This window comes from Anomaloglossus baeobatrachus, chromosome 4, assembly GCF_048569485.1.
Source record: "Anomaloglossus baeobatrachus isolate aAnoBae1 chromosome 4, aAnoBae1.hap1, whole genome shotgun sequence".
In the NCBI taxonomy this organism is placed as follows: Eukaryota; Metazoa; Chordata; class Amphibia; order Anura; family Aromobatidae; genus Anomaloglossus; species Anomaloglossus baeobatrachus.
Window position 1 is genome coordinate 492915449 of NC_134356.1, and position 22847 is coordinate 492938295.

General features: G+C 40.9%; 1 protein-coding gene across 1 annotated transcript in view; it reads right to left on the reverse strand.

Annotated features, from left to right (window-relative positions):
- Positions 1 to 356: 356 nt before the first annotated feature.
- The window catches only part of TNFAIP8L3 (TNF alpha induced protein 8 like 3), a 157553-nt gene continuing 135062 nt past the window's right edge, over positions 357 to 22847 (reverse strand). The window contains exon 3 of the mRNA XM_075342742.1: positions 357 to 2718. Coding sequence (XP_075198857.1) covers positions 2156 to 2718 — 563 coding nt within the window. The 3' untranslated portion in view covers positions 357 to 2155. The remainder of the gene's footprint in view (positions 2719 to 22847) is intronic.

The following is a 22847-nucleotide window of genomic DNA, read 5'->3' on the forward strand; positions in this document are numbered from 1 at the left end:
AGATCTTAACCCAATTGAGCATGCATTTCACTTGCTCAAATCCAGACTTAAGACGGAAAGACCCACAAACAAGCAAGACCTGAAGGCTGCGGCTGTAAAGGCCTGGCAAAGCATTAAGAAGGAGGAAACCCAGCGTTTGGTGATGTCCATGGGTTCCAGACTTAAGGCAGTGATTGCCTCCAAAGGATTCGCAACAAAATATTGAAAATAAAAATATTTTGTTTGGGTTTGGTTTATTTGTCCAATTACTTTTGACCTCCTAAAATGTGGAGTGTTTGTAAAGAAATGTGTACAATTCCTACAATTTCTATCAGATATTTTTGTTCAAACCTTCAAATTAAACGTTACAATCTGCACTTGAATTCTGTTGTAGAGGTTTCATTTCAAATCCAATGTGGTGGCATGCAGAGCCCAACTCGCGAAAATTGTGCCACTGTCCAAATATTTCTGGACCTAACTGTATGTTTGTGTCTATTAATTTACTTAATAAACTTCATAGGCTTTTCATAACTCATTAGTTCCAGGCTTTTTTTTATGCCTGCTTCTCTCCTTTGGATGTTCTTTTGCATAATTTGCAGCTATGTATCAATGAGAATCAAGTAGTTTAAGGTTTTCTTCGTTGTCATACCCATAAAATACAATATATAAACATGATACCTAATGGAACGCCAGTCGTACATTTTGCACTTCCCTAGAGAATTTGCATTTGACATACTCTCATTTACATTAAAGCCTAGCCTATATATTTTTGCTCTTTTAAATGACAGACTCCTCTTATAATTCCCATCCATATGTGTGATCAGAATGAATTTCACATGTTATACAAATAGGTTCCATCTGCAATTCACAAGTCCATATACTATTTAAGCACAGTAAAGGAATATCAGTTGTTAATACACCGTAGATAAATATTAAATTATACATATTATATAATACAAAATATATATCAGCACTGGGAATATTATATACATCTTCTGACAAAAAAAAAGTGGAAAATGACGTAGTCTTTGTTTTAATCCTATTATTTTGAACTGGAAATGGAACATATTATTTATAACATGTGACTTGTAATTTACCACAGAGCCTTTATGGTGGCTCCAGGCCACACTTTTCTGTTTGAAACATCCCATCTACCATGAACACAGCCAAATATGCCTGTTTAATGTGTCCCTAGAGCAATCTGACGTGATTCCAATGACAACTTGAGCTCAGCCTCCATATTTCTGTGATAATTTATTGACTTGGACCAGCTCGGTAGCACTTTGTGATTTCAGCACTAGGGTTTCTTCTAGCTCCTCACAGTATGATCCTTGATAACATGTCAGTAATGGCAATCTGGGAATAGGCAGCATTGGTGGATTATCACTACAATTGAGACCTTGGCCTGCTTCCAAGAAACGTGTGATTAATCTTAACAGGTGGTCTTAAAAAGAGATTAGAGAATTCACTTTTAAGTACTTGATGACCTGTGTGACATATGGGTGAACACCCTACCCTGTAACCCTGACCAATGGTCATATTGGAGGACTTTTTATGGTTCCTAAAAAGCATTTCTAATTCTCTAGTGTCTAGTTTGCCAAGTCCTCTGAAGCAATGCCTGCCAAAGTAATTATTTTCAACATTGCCATTCATGACATCAGCTGAAGTTCTGGCTTCACAAAAAAGTATTGGGTATATCTGATCTAAATCTATAGGACTTTGAGATATATTCATTTTGGATTAAGGCCATTTATGCTGTTCTCATAGTACATCCCAAATGTCTGGTTACATATAAACAAGTTTTCTAATAACTGATGGTCGACCAAAATATAAGAGCATATAGGTAAGGAATGAGGCCATAGCATGAAGCACAAGTGGATCTCTGAGGAAAGAAAGGCCTGGTAACCCCTGACACATATCAATGAACAAATAGAAAGTTCATGTTGTAGCTCATCTTCTGCCATCTATCAGAGTTCATGTAAGGATACACAGTTTGATGGTTGTTGATGAAGGCCTCATTCAGTGTATGCGGTACACAACGTGTCCTAAGACCAAAATAAATATTCCTGACACAGCCATCTGTGCTCTAATCTGGCCATTGGCAATCTGCATTTCAGAAAATGCTATTCCTCAGCACATTATCCGAACCATAGAAGAAACAAAACAGAAGAAGGTTTTAAATAACTCTTCCATCAAGCAATTTATTGACGCCTTCACAAATCCTTTTGAGGTACGGCCTGCAGCTTCCGTCAAGGCTATAAAGGGCGGTAAGGAATTCAACATCTGAAAAATGATTGAAGACCCTGTTGATACGACCGTGAGATTTAGGTGTCAAGTGGCGCTGTACCAATTCATGAAGTAGGGCTTGGCATTCATGTAGGAGTCCAGAAAGAACACTTTTATCAAATGTGTATTCCACTTCATAGAAGCTGACTGCTGTCATAGCCGTCTGGTTGAGCTTTTTCCTGAATTTCTCCACAATCTCTAGTTCTTCAGGGCTGAACTGGTTATTCCTATATAGAATACCAACTTTTACAGCAACCTTGATAAGGTCCTTCAGGATTTTGTGAGCCTCTTTCTTATTCCTCACGTGCTCCTTGGTTGCTTTGAAAAGCTCATCAAAGATTTCACTGCTTATGTCGTCGATAAGCATGTTTGCCATCGTCTTTGTAGCCATCTTGCTCAAAATTTTCTTCTGCGCCTGTACCGCAAAGCTCTTGGAGCTGAAATTTTCAGGTCCTGTGTATGGAAAAGAAGACAGTGTCATTTGTTGTATTTTGTGTTGAACGTATTTAACAGTCAATTTATTCAGTATTAGGAGAAGACTGTATCATCATCTCACAGGGGACATCATTTACTATTTCCAGAGAACTGTTAGCAACTGGGTTCTTTTATACCAAGTATGAAAGTGTTTTCTTAGCTAAAATTACAAAGTCACACACCTAAGTAGAAATAATTTATAAACTGTACTTTTTATGATGTTTTCTGACTTTAACATTTTATAAAAGCTTATAGATTTTTACAGTTCTTGACAAGGATGGACAAGATGAAATGAGGGCCCTTCCATCAGCAGGACTGGAGATTACATTTCTTAAAGGGAACCTATTATATTGTACAAGCAGTCCAAACTGTGGACCGCAAAATGTAGAGGAGAAGCTGAGCAGAATGATAGAAAGGGTTGTTGGAAATGAGCAATATACATTTTATTACATTTTATTCATTGAAATCTCTGAGTCCAATGGGTGATCCTATACAGAAAAGTGGGTGGCCCTCTACAGTCTAGTGGGTGGTCCTATACAAACACCAGGGATTTCAATGAATAAAAATACAGTTTTATAGGAAAATTTTACCTGTAAACCTTGCAATTAATCTGATTAGCTTCTCCTGCTCAATAACACCCTGCCTGAATACCAGATATATCCAAGATGACCGATTCCTTGTAAGAGAATTAAAAAGTTATCTCTATCATCTAAGCAGATAAAAATGTATAATATCCCTTCTAGAATTACGTTTTGAATGGTAATGTTCATTGAATCTAGGACAGTCAAGTGGTTTGTTGGTACAACCCTGGTGGAGTAGGGTTATTAAATTGGTTTACTGGGATGATGTAATATCTGTGCAATGTTACATGTGATGTAAGGAAGTGAAAGGGATAAAAGTAACACCCCTTGTGTTCTGGGGTATTGAAGAGCTTAGCAGCAGTGAAGAGGTACTTGATAACATCTTTGTGGTCTGTGATGGTAAAAGGGTTCATGATAAAATCCCTGGTTGTCTATGGTATGTTAAAGGGTTAATAATTAAATTGTCTGACTAGGATCATACAATATTTGTGTAGCCTACTAGAGACATATGGCATGAGGGAAAAGCATGAGAGAAACAACATACTTGTTTTAAAACTATTTTTGGCTCCTATACCAATGGAAAATTTACATAGGGCATATTACACTCATGGTTCTGGCTCCTTTACCATTAAAATATACCACTGTATTGTAGCTAATGCATGACCTTACTATATGGAATTCTACTTCTTTATACTGATAGTGTTAAGAAATCTATGTGACAGCATATCTTCATGATAAGCCACTTAATGTGTCTTGAACCATATGTGAATACACATGTAGCCAATTATAATGTAGCACATTTAAATAATCTTAAGCACTTATGGACTGCCCATATACTGTAAATATCTGCACAGTCCACACTTTACTCTGCATTGACATTTTAAAATGTCAATGCAGAGTAGCAGCTTGCAGGACATTGTATAGCTGGAGTGTTTGGGAGCCACTTGTCAGACACAGCTAGACCCCCCATACAGATCTATGTCAGACACAGCCAGACTCCCCATACAGAGCTATGTCAGACACAGCTAGACTCCCAATACAGATCTATGTCAGACACAGCTAGACTCCCGATACAGATCTATGTCAGACACAGCTAGACTCCCCATACAGATCTATGTTAGACACAGCTAGATCTCCCCACACAAGGTTTAGTACTAGATTTGCCTTCTCAATCCTTATATACACAGCACTGAACACACGCATTTATATACAGAGTCACATAATCATTGGGTGTAGGGAGAGAGAAAGAGAGCATCTGAGTCTTAAGAAAGCCAGCTACAGGGAAAATATGCAATAAAAAAAAATGTGTTACTATTTTAAAATGTTAAATAAATTGGAAAAAAGCAAAAGCACAAAGACTGTATAAAAAAAAATAAAATAAAGATAGGTTACCAGTCAAAATTGCTGTCTCTAGCCCCACCCTGTAATAAAAATGTTCAATATATAAAAGCCATTTTTATGGAAAAAAAAGTACAAAGTTTAAAATATTTTGGTGCTCTGTGTTGTAAAAAAAAATTAAAATGGAAATGTATTTGCCAGTAAAAAACTAGTATAAAAATTACATAAACATATTAGCCCACTGTATCAGATAAACCAAGGCAAAAAATAATTGTATAGTTGAATGAGAAATGTTTTTAGAACCATTTAAATTTAAAGCACAGGTACGATAAAATCTGAAAAGGTGCTACTGGCCAGGAACAGGGTGCAATAGTCTAGTTCTGAAATAAATAACCTACAGCAGATCAGAATCCCCATGGTCTTGATATTTAAGAAAATATTGATTTGATAAAGGTCATCAGATAAGTTTCTGTATGTGCATGTCTGCGTACCGTGTGCATTTAGCTCTGTGTGTGTGTGCATGTCTGCATACTGTTTATCTGCATACTAAGTGTGCATGTCTGCATACCATGTGTGTTTAGGTCTGTGTGTGTGCATGTCTGCGTACAGTATGTGTACATGTCTGTGGGTGTGCATGTCTGCGTATTGTCTGCATACTGTGTATCTGCATACCAAGTGCCCATGTCTGCGTACCATGTGTGTTTAGGTCTGTGTGTGTGCATGTCTGCGTACAGTATGTGTACATGTCTGTGGGTGTGCATGTCTGCGTATTGTCTGCATACTGTGTATCTGCATACCAAGTGTCCATGTCTGCGCACCATGTGTGTTTAGGTCTGTGGGTGTGCATGTCTGCATACTGTATGTGTACATGTCTGTGTAGTATTTGTGCATGTCTGCATACCGTGTGCGTTTACATGTGTGTGCAAACGGTACATGTACAGTATGTTTTGCATGTCTGTGTATTGTGTGCGCATGTCTAAGTATTGGATGTGGGCATGTCTTTGTATGTGTGCATGTCTGCGTATATGGCTATGTTATCCTGTGAAAGTTTCTAGTCGATGCTGACCTAGCCTATTCAACAGCTGCTCAATATCCCCGCTGAACAAGAGCAATGTATAAAGTATAGTGCGTAATAACAGCGTCTCTGTCTCCCGTCCTAGGTACAGTGTGATCAATGGGAATTGGGAGGGGGCGCGAGCTGCTGGATCTAAGCAGAACCAGATTTATTCTGCAGTGCTGGCAGAGGCTGAATTTGCCCTGTAACGAAGACTAATGTACCAGCAGAGTACCAGAAAAAATGGGCCAAAAAAAGATGCATTCTAGTTTTTTACATGTCCCTTCCCCCCCAAAGGTCTTTTTCACTTCATCGAGAGCACAATGTGTAAAATAAATAAAGCAAGAGAAAATAAACAAATAAAAGACAGTCACTGACAGCACAACCCTGTCTATAAACCTGTCTCATCGAAAAAAAACAAACAAAAAACGTTTGATAAATATATACAATTGTAACCAGCAAGGGAAGGGTTTTAATGGTGTTTTAGCAGCGCTATGAGATTTTAAAAAACATTCCAAAAATATAAAAAACAGTCACATATTTCCTATTTATTTAGCTCTCTTATGTAACACCATTAATTCTGCAGCACTTTACAGACAACATCACTGTCTCCAGGCTCACAATCTAAATTGGGGATCACAATCTAAATGCCCTATCAGTATAGGTGGTGTCACACATAGCGACGCAGCAGCGATCACGACCAGCGATCTGACCTTATCAGGATCGCTGCTGCGTCGTTACATGGTCGCTGGTGAGCTGTCAAACAGGCAGATCTCACCAGCGACCAGTGACCAGCCCCCAGCGACGCGTGGAAGCGTAACTAAGGTAAATATCGGGTAACCAAGGAAAGCACTTCTCTTGGTTACCCGATATTTACCTTAGTTACTAGCGTCCACCGCTCTCACGCTGCCAGTGCTGGCTCCCTGTTCCCTGCACTCCTAGCTAGAGTGCACATCGGGTTAATTACCCGATGTGTACTCGAGCTACGTGTGCAGGGAGCCGGCACTGGCAGCGTGAGAGCACACCGCTTAGTGCTGGCTCCCTGCACTCCTAGCCAGAGTACACATCGGGTTAATTACCCGATGTGTACTCCAGCTACGTATGCAGGGAGCAGGGAGCCGGCACTGGCAGCATGAGAGCGGCGGACGCTAGTAACTAAGGTAAATATCGGGTAACCAAGGAAAGGGCTTCTTGGTTACCCGATGTTTACCGTGGTTACAGCTTACCGCAGGCTGCCAGATGCCGGCTCCCTGCTCGCTTCAGTTCGTCGCTCTCTTGCTGTCACACACAGCGATGTGTGCGTCACAGCGGGAGAGCAATGTCCAAAAAATGAAGGAAGAGAACAATAGAGGAAAATAGGGTTTATTTGAGCCGCGCCAATGATCACTTCTCAGGTATTCAGATTAATGGATCTTTATTTTGCACAGGTCTACGCGTTTCTGGAGTCTCAGCTCCCTTCCTCAGGACCATCAGGCATAAGAACACATCAAATCAAAGTGATTTGATGTGTTCTTATGCCTGATGGTCCTGAGGAAGGGAGCTGAGACTCCAGAAACGCGTAGACCTGTGCAAAATAAAGATCCATTAATCTGAATACCTGAGAAGTGATCATTGGCGCGGCTCAAATAAACCCTATTTTCCTCTATTGTTCTCTGTTATCTGCCGTCTGGGTTGCTGCTGCCTTGATCAAAACCTTCCATGCCTGCATAGTAGTTGTGACTTTCACAACTTCACTTGGTGAGTATTACTGCTCCCTGTCTCTACCCCGTGTGTTATTGGGGTAAAACCCTATTGCGCTTCTTCTCCACAGCTTTTTACTCATCAAAAAATGAAGGAGGACATTCAGCAACGACCAGCGACCTGACAGCAGGGGCCAGGTCGTTGCTGGATGTCACACACAGCGACAGCTGCTACGTCACAGAAAATGGTGACTTAGCAACGATGTCGTTGTCGTCGTCGCTATGTGTGACATCACCTTATGTCTTTGGAAGGAAACTGTAGAACTGGAGGAAACTCACGCGAACACCTAAATATAATGTTTTCCTTGGTTGAATCCAGGACCTTGGCATTGTAAAGTAATATCAGCAAAAAATGAAAATATCAACATGGAAATGACATAAACATTAGGTCCCATGTACCACAAAAATAGAAGCAAAACTTATTTGAAAAACCAAATAAGACAATTTTTAGGGAAATGACCTAATCTTGAACTGATTTACAAAATGTGAGTAATTCTTGGGTCATAAGAAATTGTGATTTGGGTAAATTGTAATCTTCTTTTTCGTTTGATCTAGACTTGAAAAATTATCTGGAACTCTCAGATCCATAGAATTACCAAATCCAAAGTGAAATGATGGTGCGACTGGTATACAGTAAATTGGTGCCTCTTTTTTAAATTAAGAATATGCTAGTGACTAAAGCTTCATGTCAAGTCACAAATTCCTGGCCTTAGGCTTCAGCACACCACTTGTGTCATTCCACCTACACTTACTTGGCAGTATAAATAATAAATACTCACTATGAATGGCCTTTGTAACATATTTATCTCGTATGTATGTATGGATTATGCTGTAGAAGATCTAGCGGAACTTGGACATTTCACACTTAAGATTATTTCTGTATTCCAGGTTGTATCTTATGAGTAGAGATAACACAGAAACTTAATTAACAATTTTCTTATGCAAGTACGGTTTCTTAAAGGGAATCTGTCAGCAGGTTTTTGCTACCCCATCTGAGAGAAATTCTGAATCCAACGATGTATCACTTAAATTACTGGGTGCAGCCGTTCTGACACAATCAGAATTTTTAGCTTTAGCCATGTAGCAGAGTCCATAGAGCCTTCCCTGCCCACACCAGCCTCTCTATAGAGATTGTTTATAGACAGTGAGGTCTCAATCACAGGAGGGGGTGTGCTAGACTGCCCTGAGCTTGATATTATAGTCTAGTAATAAGAATTCCAGATTTGTGTCCTGCTGCTTGGAAAACATAGCAAATAAACAGCAGATTGGACCTTGACAAGACAATTCTCTGTTAACTCCTACAGCATACTATCTTCACAGCTTACATAGCAAAAACTTGCTGACAGATTCACTTTACAGGGAACCAATCACCAGGATTGTTGTATATAAGCTAAAGCCAGTGCTATACTGGCACTATCAGGCAGATTGTATACACACCTGTAGTGGTCAGCTCGGATGTTTAGGTCTTGAAACCCAAGAAAGTAACGTTTATAAAATCAGCAGCTTCTTAAGTGACAGCAGCTGAGGATCGGATAATATCTGGGGGGGGGATGGTATTCAAAGTTATCCCCTTCCCCTCTTAGAATTAGCATACGTATTATACAAACGCTTCACTTTTTCTCTTTCAGGACCTGTGTGAGGTCATACACCTGTGACCAGAAGAGGCGGTCACATCAGCCAACAGAAAAATGTTGCTTTATGGTATCAGCTTTGTTGGCTGAAGCCCTGCCCCTTTTGGTCACATGGGTATGACCTCACACAGGTCCTGCAAGTGAAAAGCAAATCAATGGCATAACACTTATGCTAATTCTAACAGGGGGAGGGGATAACTATGAATTCCCCCTCCCCCTGATATTATCTGATCCTCAGCTGCTGTCACTCAAGAAGCTGCTGATTTTAGAAACTTTACTTTCTTGGGTTTCAAAATCTAAACATCCGAGCTGACCACTAAAGGTATGTAAAGAATCAGCCTGACAGTGCCAGTATGGCACTGGCTTTAGGTTATATACGAAAATCCTTGTGATTGGTTCCCTTTAAAGAAACACTTTTGATGCACTTACATCGCAATCTTACCTGTTACCTGCAGTAGATGATTGATGGAAAGTACCTTCGAGCGCTATGTTCTCTAAGTGGAGTCACCGGAGAGCTCCTTATAATTTACATTAAATGCTGTGATATTCTTTGACTCAGTCTCACACAGAGCCATTACCATGAGCAGTATAATCTGGAGCAGACGTAACACCATCTATCATTACTTTCTAACCTATTATTATATGGTGCTATTCAGTTAAGTTCAGGGTTCAATATTTTGCTATTTAGGAAATACTCTCTACTATAAAACAATTATCCAGGCTGTAATGTAGTGGCTCTCATTACATGGGAACATTTACTACCTCTGACCACTAACTCTTCACAAAATAAAGATGACATTTGTGAATGCATATTTTACCTGACATTTTTAGTGGCATGTGGTGTGTTGTCGAGTTAAAGGAAATGTGAAAAATAGAAATGTTTGCATTTTTTGCTCTTTGGTTACTGGGGATATTCTAAACTCATATTTTGTACTGTGTTGTGTTTTTTTTTTCTTTTCAAGAAATCCACATGTTCTTTAAAGGAAACCTGTCACCAGATTTGGCAACTATAAGCTGCGGCTACCACCAGTGAGTACTTATATACAGAATATACAGGCCAATCTGTGTAACGTAAAAAACACTTTTATAATACTCACCTAAGAGACGGTCAGGTTCGAAGAGTGTCGCTGCTCTCCGGTTTGGGGCCTTCACTCTCCGGTCTGGCATCTCCTCTCTGCTGCGATCGCCATCCTCCTTCTACCAAGCCCATTATGGATGACGCGTCTACATCATCCACACAAGCCAACATTGTGGTCCAGAGTAGGTGCACTTTGATCTACCATGCTAAGGGCAGATCAAAGTACTGTATTGCACTGGCGCGAGGAAAGGTTCAAGACTGTCCGCACTACAATACTTTGATTTGCCTTGAGCAGGGAATATCAAAGTACACCTGCGAAGGACCTCAATGCTGGTCTGTGTGGGTAACGTAGGACACGTCATGCACACGGGCCTCAGAAGAAGAAGGACTGAGATGCGGGACTGGAGAGTGGAGGCACCCATTTTACCAGACCTCCCCCTAGGTGAGTATTATAAGTGTATTTTATGTTCTACACAGCTGCCTGGGCTCTTAAATACAGTATTGTAGAAAGGTTAAAGTCTCCAGCGGAAAAACTCCTGAATTTCAATATTTGTACTTAAAACATTTCTTCTTGCTGAGCAAGTTTTTTTATTTAAATATAAACATAAAATCGAGTCCACAAATTCAGGCAATAAATAAGATCCAAATAGGGGGTGGTAGCCTCTCGGACTACGCGTTTCGGCGTATATGCGCCTTCTACATGGTCCTAATACAAAGACTTACTGCCATACTTAAAAAGGGGAAAAAAATAAGGGGTGGGATTAAAAACCAATATAACACCCATGTTAACCCTATGATGACATACTCCCTATATGGATATAGCTTGAAATTATAATTAGATATATAACAGTCTGCAAAACGTAACAGGAGTTCTTTTTTTGTTTTTCTTGTTACATAGAGAAAAACACCTCCAAATAGCAATCACAAACATTTGTATATATGAAAAGTCGCTGGTAAATCGCAGAGAATCTCTGAAACACTACATATATATTCACTATGAACAAAATCACTGTTTTCAAATGCATATTTAACCAGAGACACTTCGCTTTCAGTCCTCATACATCAGAACAAGAGACAAATCCGTTAAAAAGTGATAAGTATAAACCTTATTTAATAGCATGTAATCAGGTCTCGCCTCCTGTTCAGACCATCAGGTGCGCGGCTTTCTAAAAAATCCAAAAGACTCCTTCTGTTGCATCCATAGTTTCCTCCTCTAGGGGGCTGGAGCACTTTTTATGGCCATAAAGGAAAGGATCAATGCGTGCCCGTTATACTGTGTAGTGAAATACCTAAACGCTGCAGAGATGCTGAGTGCAGTAGTACTACCGATATCCGTCATTACAGGAATTATTTGTTTGTTGCATAGAGAAAACACCTCCAAATAGCAATCACAAGTGTGTGTGTGTGTGTGTGTGTGTGTGTGTGTGTGTGTGTGTATGTATGTATGTATGTATGTATGTATGTATGTATGTATGTGTGTATGTGTGTATGTATGTATGCATGCATGCATGCATGCATGTATGTATGCATGCATGCATGCATGTATATATGTATGTATATATATATATATATATATATATATATATAATTTATATTTATATAACAAATATCGCTGATAGGTCACAGAGTGACTCTAAAGCACTGCATAGAAAAAACACCTCCAAATGTCAATCACAAACAGTTGGAAAAAAGTCACTGCTAAATCGCAGAGTGTCTCTGAAATACTTTTTAATAATAATAATTTTTTTTCCCCTTTTTAAGCATGGCAGTAAGTCTTGTGTAGAAGGCGCATATACGCCGAAACGCGTAGTCCGAGAGGCTACCACCCCCTATTTGGATCTTACTTATTGCCTGAATTTGTGGACTCGATTTTATGTTTATATTTAAATTAAAAAATTTCTTCTTGCTGAGCAAGTTTTTTTAGTACAAATATTGAAATTCTGGAGTTTTTCCGCTGGAGACTTTAACCTTTCTACATTTATCTTTGGAGGCTGACTCTTGCCCTAGCATTATTGCGGTAATCTCTGGATGACACTAAGGATTCCACATATCGGGAGGTACTGGTAAGCTGGCTCAATGAATTATTTTGTATATTTTTTAAATACAGTATTCTAGAGTTCCCTTTACAGTTTCTTGCATATGTTCATGGCTACTTGAGCCTTAAAGGGAACCTGTCAGGTCAAAAAAGCGTTATAACCTACAAGCAGGAGCATGTTTGAGCTAGTAACCCCTTCCTACCCATCCCCATGTTGTAATATAGTGTAATATGAAAGTAATAAAATAAGTTTTATTACTTACACATTCCCTATGTAAATGAGCAGGCCTCTAGCCCCATGGGCATTGCATCGCCCCGTGGATGTTTGCATGCTTTCCATGGTATCACGCCCATGTGGGCATGATACCATAAATTTACATGTGCGAAGTCACCATCAGCGTCTTCAGAATCTTGCGTGTGTGCGCTTACCATTCTTGCCGCCTTCTCATCCTGGTGTTTACGTGCCGGGTTCAGATGCGCGCTGCGCATGCTCAGAAGACTCCTGCGGTTCCGTAGGCAGAGTTGGCTGATCAAGGTATTTAGAAAAAGCCTTTCCTATCAGTTTTACAGAGATGTGGCTACTATTGCAGAGTAGCTAACCACCCCATTAAGTGGGGTCATATACAGACAATAAAGAGTAACCCATAGAGTAACCCATAGTTCATCAGTTACAGGAGAAATGAGGGCCCTGTTCACAAGCTACGATCTTATGCCATGTACCCCATTTTTCGGACTAATTTGTATCAGAATTTGGATATCTCCTTCACTGCTCATCCTTGATACCAAAGAAATCGAGATATTTTTAGATTTTTTTTCCATTTATCCATCATTTGCATATCATCATGTCTGCCCATCCTGTGGTTTCCATCCTTCCACAACTTTTACTTCTTGGGGTTGCATATCAATGTTGAGGAGTGTATATAGCATTAAAAACATCTTAGAAGCTCAATTTGTTACATTTAGCCTCAAGAAAATATGGTAATGGACACACTTTTGGTAATTTTCAACTACAGCAGAATTGACTACAATATGTTCTCCGCTGGGACAGTATGGGACAGTCATTACAGAGAAACAGATGTCTGGAGTTAATTTGCTGTCAGAAGAATAAAATGTAAGATTAATTTAACTCCTCGCTGACATGGAAGTCCACACATCTTGGCGCGTAATAAATAATCCCGATTACAGAGTACGAAGCCTTGAGACATGCTCACTGTTATTTTATGTCCTGCTCGGAGCAGCCAAATAAGTCTTCTGACCAAACTCTGTCCTGATAACTTTGTAATTACAGTCAATTTCCAGCAAGTTACATCTCTGGCTGTCGAGAGCTTTCCATCATTGTACAACACGTGTTTCCAGAAAGGGCTCCACTGGAAACGTGTAATTATTTCTATTTTCAAAACAGACTCTTCAAATATGTTACATTCATTCCCAGGAAGTTGTCGCTCGTGCAGCTGTCGCATTGAGCAGGAGCTTTATCTGCGCAACAACAGGAAAACTTGTCTGTGATTTGCAGCAATTGCTTCTCCTTTTTGACAATAAAACAGATCATTATTGAGGAGGACGGGCACTTCTGACCATGGAGTATGTACTTGGATTAAAGGAGAACTGATTACTACATATGTCATCTGAAATGAAACGTTATCGAAAAATTAAATCTGGTTTTGATCATAATGATCCCGTGTATAGAGCAAGACAGTCAATCATTAATTCTATTGCCCTTTACGTAGAGGCAAAAATCTAATTTAACGCTATATACAGTACAGATCAAAAGTTTGGACACACCTTCTCATCTTTAGAACAACTATAAAGAGGAGACTTTGTGCAGCAGGCCTTCATGGTAAAATAGCTGCTAGGAAACCACTGCTAAAGACAGGCAACAAGCAGAAGAGACTTGTTTGGGCCAAAGAACACAAGGAATGGACATTAGACCAGTGGAAATCTGTGCTTTGGTCTGATGAGTCCAAATTTGAGATCTTTAGAGCCAACCACCGTGTCTTTGTAGAAAAGGTGAATGGATGGACTCTACATGCCTGGTTCCCACCGTGAAGCATGGAGGAGGAGGTGTGATGGTGTGGGGGTGCTTTGCTGGTGACACTGTTGGGGATTTATTCAAAATTGAAGGCATACTGAACCAGCATGCCTACCACAGCATCTTGCAGTGGCATGCTATTCCATCCGGTTTGCGTTTAGTTGGACCATCATTTATTTTTCAACAGGACAATGAACCCAAACTCACCTCCAGGCTGTGTAAGGGCTATTTCACTAAGGCTGGACTCACACAAGCGTATGGCATCCGATGCGAGAGCATCGTATGCGATATGCTAATGTCCCCCGGCTCAGGCTCTGCTGCGAGCGTGAGCCGGGTGTCATGCGACTGTAACCCGATCTTGCGATCAGGTCACAGCTGTGAAGCTGAGTGCAGGCGCTGTAGAGGAAAGGGAGGGGTTAATCCTCCCATCTCCTCCACTGTCAGCCTGTGCGTAGATCGCACTGCACTGGGATAACATCCGAGTGCAGTCCGATGTATCTCTCGCATCCATTCACTTGAATGGGTGCGAGAGATACGGCGGTAGCAGCAAAACGCAGCATGCTGCCGCTTTTCTCGCATCCAGAATCTGGATGCGAGAAAAGCTGACCAACAGCTCAACCTCATTGCCTAACATTGGTCAGAGTGCAATGCGAGAATTTCTCGCATTGCACTCGTCCGATTTTCACGCTCGTGTGAGCGTACCCTAAGAATGAGAGTGATGGGGTGGTACGCCAGATGACCTGGCCTCCACAGTCACCAGACCTGAATCCAATCGAGATGGTTTGGGGTGAGCTGGATCGCAGAATGAAGGCAAAAGAACCAACAAGTGCTAAGCATCTCTGGAAACTCCTTCAAGACTGTTGCAAAACCATTTCCGGTGACTACCTGTTGAAGCTCATCAAGAGAATGCCAAGAGTGTGCAAAGCAGTAATCAAAGCCAAAAGGTGGCTACTTTGAAGAACCTAGAATATAACACATATTTTCAGTTGTTTCACACTTTAAGTATTTCATTCCACATGTTTTAATTCATAGTTTTGATTCCTTCAATGTGAATCTACAATTTTTAGAGTCATGAAAATAAAGAAAACTCTTTGAATGGGAAGGTGTGTCCAAACTTTTGGTCTGTACTGTATAATATATATATATATATACACACATACACACACACAGAAATGTAATGAAAAAGTCAAACCTATCCAAGAAGCACAATTCCCTCATGGACAGGTCATTCTTTTCTTCTAGCGGGGCAGTCCATGACCGCTTTGTTTACTAGCCCCATGCAATTTATTCTGTGTGTGTATGTATATCTATCTATCTATCTATCTATCTATCTATCTATCTATCTATCTATATAGATATATAAAAGCACAAATATCAGGCCCTGCATTTGGTCTGTGCACACACTTTAGGCCCTGTGCACACGCTGCATTTGTTATGCGGTTTTCAGTGCAGTTTTGTAACAATAATGCAGATTCTTATGTCAGAAAAGTGAATGAGAATTCTGAACTTTTGTGCACATGCTGCTTTTATTTCCCTTGCAGATTTGGTGCGAAAATAAATCTGCAGCCTGTCAATTCTTTTAGTGTTTTTGTTAGCATTTTTCCACCCCAAATACATGAAAAACGCATGCAAACAATAGAGTAATTTTCTGCTTGTAGATGCAGATTTGGTGCAGATATTTCTGCAACCAAATATTCAGTATGCACACACAGGCCGCTTTACACGCTACGATATATCTAACGATAAGTCGTCAGGGTCATGTCGTTAGTGACGCACATCCGGCCTCGTTTGACATATCGTAGCGTGTAACACAAATGAGCGACTGAACGAGCAAAAATACTCACCTTATCGTTGCTCGTTGACACGCCGCTCATTTTCAAAAAAATCGAATGTCCTTCTGTGCTCCGGTTGTTCGTCGTTCCCGAGGCAGCACACGTCGCTACGTGTGACACCCCGGGAACGATGAACTGCAGCTTACCTGCGGCCGCCGGCAATGCAGAAGGAAGGAGGTGGGCGGGATGTTACGTCCCGCTCATCTCCGCCCCTCCGCTTCTATTGGGCGGCCACTGTGTGACGTCGCTGTGACGCCGAATGTCCCTCCCCCTTCAGGAAGAGGATGTTCCCTGCCCACAGCGACATCGTTAGAGAGGTAAGTATGTGTGACGGGGGTTACCGAGTTTGTGTGACACAGGCAACAAATTACCCATATCGCACAAACGATGGGGGCGGCTGCGATCGCTCATGCGATCGCACGATAAATTGATACATGTAAAGCAGCCTTTAGTCCAGTTGCTTCTTTTCTTGTGTTTTGGTTGCGTTTTAAAATGCACTGTGTCAATGACTGCAACCAATCACAGCTGTTGGTGGGTGGGTCTATATTGTGCAGTACAATAAATAAATAATTAAAAAAAAAACACATGCGGTACCCCCCAATTCATCCACAGCCAAGATAAAGCCTCACAGCTTCTGGCTGGTATTCTCAGACTAGGGAGGCCTATCGTTTTTAGGCTGCCCCCAGCCTAAAAATATCAGCCAGAAGCTGCCCAGAATTGTTATATCCATTAGAGGCAACACTCCCGGGACCTTACCCTGCTCTTTTCCATTACCCAGGTACAGTGGCAATCGAGGTAATAAAGAGTTAATGGCAGCCCACAGCAGCCACTAAGCCCTAGGTTAATCATGGCAGGCATCTATGAAATACCCCTCCATGAATTATCTGCAAGTGAAAGTAAATAAACACATACACTGAAAAAATCCTTTATTTGGAATAAAAGACAAAAAAGCCCCCTCTTTCACCCCTTTATTAACCCCCACACACCCCTTCAGGTCCGACATAATCCACATGAGGTCCCAAGACACTTCCAGCCCTGCTACATGGGAAGCTTAAAGTGATAGAACTAGACTGTTTGCTGTGAGTTCCATGCAGCCACTGAACTGGGTCGCGCTATCAGCGGTGAAATCACTCAGGTTATTTGCAGCCATAGCTGGAGTCCTCCACCTGTGACAGGAAATCACCCGAGTGACTGAAGTGAGCCGCGCGATCAGCAGTGTTGTCGCTCAGGTGATTTCCGGTCAAAGCTGGAGTCCCTCACCTGTGACCGCAAGGCCTTGACACAGAGACAGAGGCGAGCGATGAGAATGAAGTCGGGTCAAGCTCTGACATCACAGCTGTGGGCCCTGCACTACTGCCTGTGTCATGGCACTGATGTCAGAGGTTCACCCAAGTTCATTCTCATGGCATGGCTCAGTCTCTGCTGTCAGCGGGCAGTCATGCTATCTATTCATTCTATTTTTTTCTATCTATCCCTCTATCTATCTATATATTCTAGCTGGCTATCAAATCCTATCCTATCATATTTTATTTCTCCTTTAAAAAATGCACTCTCCAAAACGCAACCCAAACGCAGGGAAAACGCAGTGAAAATGCATGCGTTTTTACCGTGTTTTTTTTTTGTCAAACTCAATGTTTACATTTGTCAAGAGTCTGCAAGAGGGTGCATTTTTGTTGTCAAACCAGAATGCAACGTGCAAACATAGCCTTACTATTCCTCTGCCTGCATCCAAATTTTGTTTCCCCAAGATGTTCTCTTTATCTCTTGCAAAGAAAAAAAATTGTATGCTGCATCTCATGAGAAAGGCATTTTCCCCTTGAAGAACTGCGTCTGGGAGAATGCCTATGGCTCTGTAATATGAACTCCTAGGCACACTGCATGATTCTATAGAGCCACTGCATATACACTCCATTCCAGAAAACAATCTGATATTGGCCCAAAAATAGGAAATACTCCCCCAAAATAGGAAATACTCTCCCCCCCCCCCAAAAAAAAAAAGTTTTATATGGGAGTTAGGGCCGGATAAATCACAGAAGCCAGTGGTTGAGGGCTGAAGTTAAGACATGTCCTTATCTCTAATATTTCATGACAAAGGGATGATTATCTAAAATTAGTTATACTTGGATGAGACTATTAGCATTCCTGCTAATCAGGACCATCATCATCATCTTGTTTTGTAATTAAAGAGAATGTGTAATCAGAAAATGACCTCCTACTGATTAAAACCGGTTTATGTTTTAACATTCTTTTTAAAAATTTTGGCAATGTTTTTTTCCACAGCAAAATCAAATTTTAGAGACAGGACATAAATAATTTACTTAGTTCATCAATACTGTTTTTTAAAGGGAATGAGTACTTATGAAAGAACATAGTTAATGTTTTTGTGTCTTAAATGTATTTGTTAAAAAAGAAAAAAAGTTGTCTTTTTTATATATAACAAAGTAGGTTAAGAAAAAAGAAATCTAAAATATTAGGTACCCCTAGCCACCCTCAAAATACGGATAAGGCTAAGTTCACACTTCCGTTGTTTTGCATCAGTCACAATCTGTAGCCTTGAGGAATTACGGTATCCTGCAAAATATTTTGCAGGAATCCTGTTTATCCCCATAGGCTTCTATTAGTGACGGATTGTGACTGATGACGCTGCGTTGCATCCGCTGCGTCGCGGTCAGTCGTTTTTTAACTGACCGCCGGGTGGGAGCAATGCAGAATGTAACGTTTTTTGAGCAGCGCGATCCGTAGGATTTCGCTGCGCATGCGCTCTCTGGCTCCCCGCCCCCGTAACCAGGATAAACATCGGGTAACCAAGCAATGCGCTTTGGTTAGTTACCCGATATTTACACTGGTTACCCGCACTCCACATGTGTACACACACACACACACACACACACACTTGTCCCCAGCCCTGCAGTCCCCGTGGCACTGACGTCCTCAGCTCCACGGCTCCACTCGGCTCCGCCCCCTCGCGCTCCACCACCTCCCGCACTCCGCATGTACACATGCATGTAGACACACACACACACACACACACACATATACAAACACACTCACTCACGTGTCCCCAGCCATGCAGACCGCGGCACTGACGTCCTCAGCTCCGCCCCCCGAACTCCGCCCCCCGCACACAACGGAGTCTGACAAAGAAATTCTTTTCTTTGTCACCGTTGTCATCCGTTGTACAACGCATCAGTCACAAGAGTCAAGCAACGCATGTGACTGATGCAAAACAATGGAAGTGTGAACTTAGCCTAAACCAAACATTAGGAGGCTACTCTAGGTTTTTCTTGAGCCCTTAAAGATTGTAATTTTGCAATAGATCTATTAGGGATTTTAAATGGCATACAACAAAAAGATAGATTAAGGAAAACTATTTAAAAAGCTTGGATCCGCCATTAAAGACATTAATGGCAGTTGTGTAAATCTTCTCAATTCTGAATCTAAAGTACAAAACATGACATCTAAGTTTTTTTGAACCATTTTACCTGAATGAGTCAAAATTATCCCTAAACATGGAATATCACCTTCTTAACATCTGAATGGATATAGAGCTTTAAGTCTTTGCTCAATTACAGGGGAAGTAAAGAAGGGAAAAATAAGGGATTTAGGGGCATTAAATCTATAATAAGAAACCCTAGCAAATTCGGCTAACAATGACATAATGGCTTGAAGTGAGCTCTGAACTTCTGTACATGTCAATATGATACCATCTGCGTGTAAGCCTATCATATTTTTCCCTTTCCCAACCTGTATTCCCAAAATGTCCTCATTTACACAAATGGACTCTGCCAATGGCTCCATTATCGTGGCAAAAATAACCAGAGATAAGGGACACCCACCCACTCAGTGGATTATCCTTCTTGATTATTGCTGTGCGGCCAGGGCAGGGCCGGTGTCCGAGACTTAGGCGCGGTGGGGTCAGGTGGCGGTGAGCTGGATTTTTCTCAAGTACCCCCAGTTTACCCTGTCAAACACCTTCTCTGAGTCTAGTGACCGGAGTACACTGAGGTAGCCAGACAACTCCCTTACCCTAATCAAACAGATGAATCTTCTCGTTCCATCTTTTGCTGGCCTACAAGCTACAAAACCTACCTGGTCAGGTCTTATTAAAACTGGAAGACATTTATTAAGTCTGGCAGCAACACATTTTAAGGTCGCAATTTAGCAAAGAGATGGGATGAAAGTTCCTTGGACAGTCTAACCATTTACCTGGCTTAGCATTGCCAAGATCGTAGCTTCCAGGTGAGCAAAGAGAGATGGATCCATTAATTTGCCAAAGATTAAAAACCCTAAAGGAGATAAGATGTCAAGATATTGGTAAACTCATGCTAATACACATTAGGCAGGTCATGTCGCCCAGCGGCAGAAGTCTTTTTATTTGTCCTGATAACTAATTCAATTCCAGGAATTGAGAAGGGGACATTAAGAACTGCTAAGTGTTCTGGGGGGATCTAGGGGAAGTTCTACTTTTCTCAAAAAGGCCTAGATTTCTTCAACAAAATGTTTTTGGGGTTAAAAGATCATTTTTTAAATTATATAATTTGTAATAATAGTGCACAAAGGCATTAGCCATGTCAATAGGGTTGCGGATTATTGAATCATTCAGGCCCTGTAAATATTCTACTTTGTTTTTGTTCTTGCTTCTTCACTCTTTTTGGTAACCATGCTCCAGCTCTATCTCCCATAGCACAGGATTTAGGCCTAAGCCACACGGCGAGAAAAACAGTGCGAGTGGAGTGCTATAAAACATCGCATTCCCCTCGGACCAATTCTAGCCTGTGTGTGAGCACACATGAGCGATTATTTTCTCAGCCCTAATCGGACTGAGAAAACAAATCGCAGCATGCTGCGATTGTAAGCTGAGACTCTTTCTCTCGCACCCATTCAAGTGAATGGGGCGAGAGAAAAATCGCACTGCACTCGCGGTACACCGGTGTACCGCGAGTGCAGGGCGAGAATGGCAATAGCCGGCTATGCAGGAGAGAGGGAGAGAAATCACTCCCTCCCCTCCTGAGTGCCGGCCCGCCCCCCGCAGCTGAGGTCTGCTCGCACGAACGGACCTCAGTAGCAAGGACACACGCATGACACTCGGCTCTGCTGTACTGCGAGCATGAGCCAAGTGTCATGCAAGGGGATCGCAGTAGTCCCCGCGTGGCCCCAGCCTTAAGTCTCAACTTTCTCAATTTCCTTTTATATGTAGTTAGGAGAAGAGTACGAAGATGGAGTCTCATGGAGCCAGGGTTTTTACCAATAGCAGGAGATGGGGTTCTTTCACTAACCTCAAGATGTGCTATTCATGCTATGGTATTTAATTCTTTTTCCCCTCTTTCTTTCCCTAAGCTGCTGTCTTCATGCAGATACCTTTTAATATATGCCTTATTGGCCTCCCATAATGTCTCATCAGTAACTAAGCTGTTATCATTACCCTGAAAATAAACTACCAGATGTTTTTTAAATTTTCTCAAAAGCCTCTTTTTTGGCAAAAGTTGTTCTTTTAATCGCCATCTAGGGACCCTATAAGACATTTGTTGATCTTTAATTGTTAAAAATATGGGGGCATGGTCAGACCATGTAATAAGCCCAATAAAGGCATCTATACAGTTTGGATTATCTTTTGGTACATAGTATTTTACTATCTACTATATGAAATATGCCTATTAGAGAGAGAGATATAATCCCTTTCCTTATGCATACATCTCCAGATGTCATGTAAATGGGTCTCCGAGATTAGTTGTCCCATTTCTTTCCTCTCTCTAGCAATAGAACAGTCATACAATTTTTGACATCGGTATATTAAAATCCCCGCAAATTATCTGGAATCCCCTAGATATCTCATTCAGTTTATGTAGAAACTTGCAGACAAAGGTGATCAGTGAGGCGTATATATAGAAGCAATAGTATATACTCCACATTGTTTAAAGAGCAATGCAAAATAATAAATCTGCCTTCTGGATCAGACATTAATTTATGTAATTTAAACAGTAAAGAATCCTTTATAAAAAGTACACCCCCAGCCTTTTTCCCTATATGGTTAGCAAAGAATATTATTAGTTATTTATCATAACATTATCTTTGATTACCACATGGGACTTTTATATACATATTACATCACACTTAGCTTTATATAGTACATAAGGATAAGGCTGCACATCAAAGTTAGATAATAGTATAATGCTATAAGCATACCGAAAAACATTGAAGCATACAATGAAAAATGCCGAGGGGTAACCAAGGACTTTCTAATATTCATGGCAGGTATGCATTTCATTATTCACACTTTGAAGCATACAATGAAAAATGCCACTTGCTAACTTGAATGTTTTTCGGTATGCTTATAGCATTATACTATTATCTAACTTTGATGTGCAGCCTTATCCTTATGTACTATGTATTTTTTTTGGCTTGCACTCATAACATATATTAGTGCTCACTTCAGTTATCCTTAGTATTATGAAGTTTTTTTTCTGAATGTGAACACAGCTCCGCCCCTTTCCGCCATGTTTTTTCCATCTCCTATATAAGACAGTCCTTGGCTACCCCTCTCCCCACACAGCAGTTTTTAATTGCAATGAGATGACACACAGTTAGGGTCATAGAGCTAGGGACCCCAATATAGAGATATACCTTGATGAGGTTTTGGGGCTCAGTTACATTGATCAATGCGATTGCTAAATATCTCTTTTTTCCTAATATTCATGGCAGGTATGCATTTCATTATTCACACTTTCAAGTTAGCAAGTGGCATTTTTCATTGTACGCTTCAATGTTTTTCGGTCTGCTTATAGCATTATACT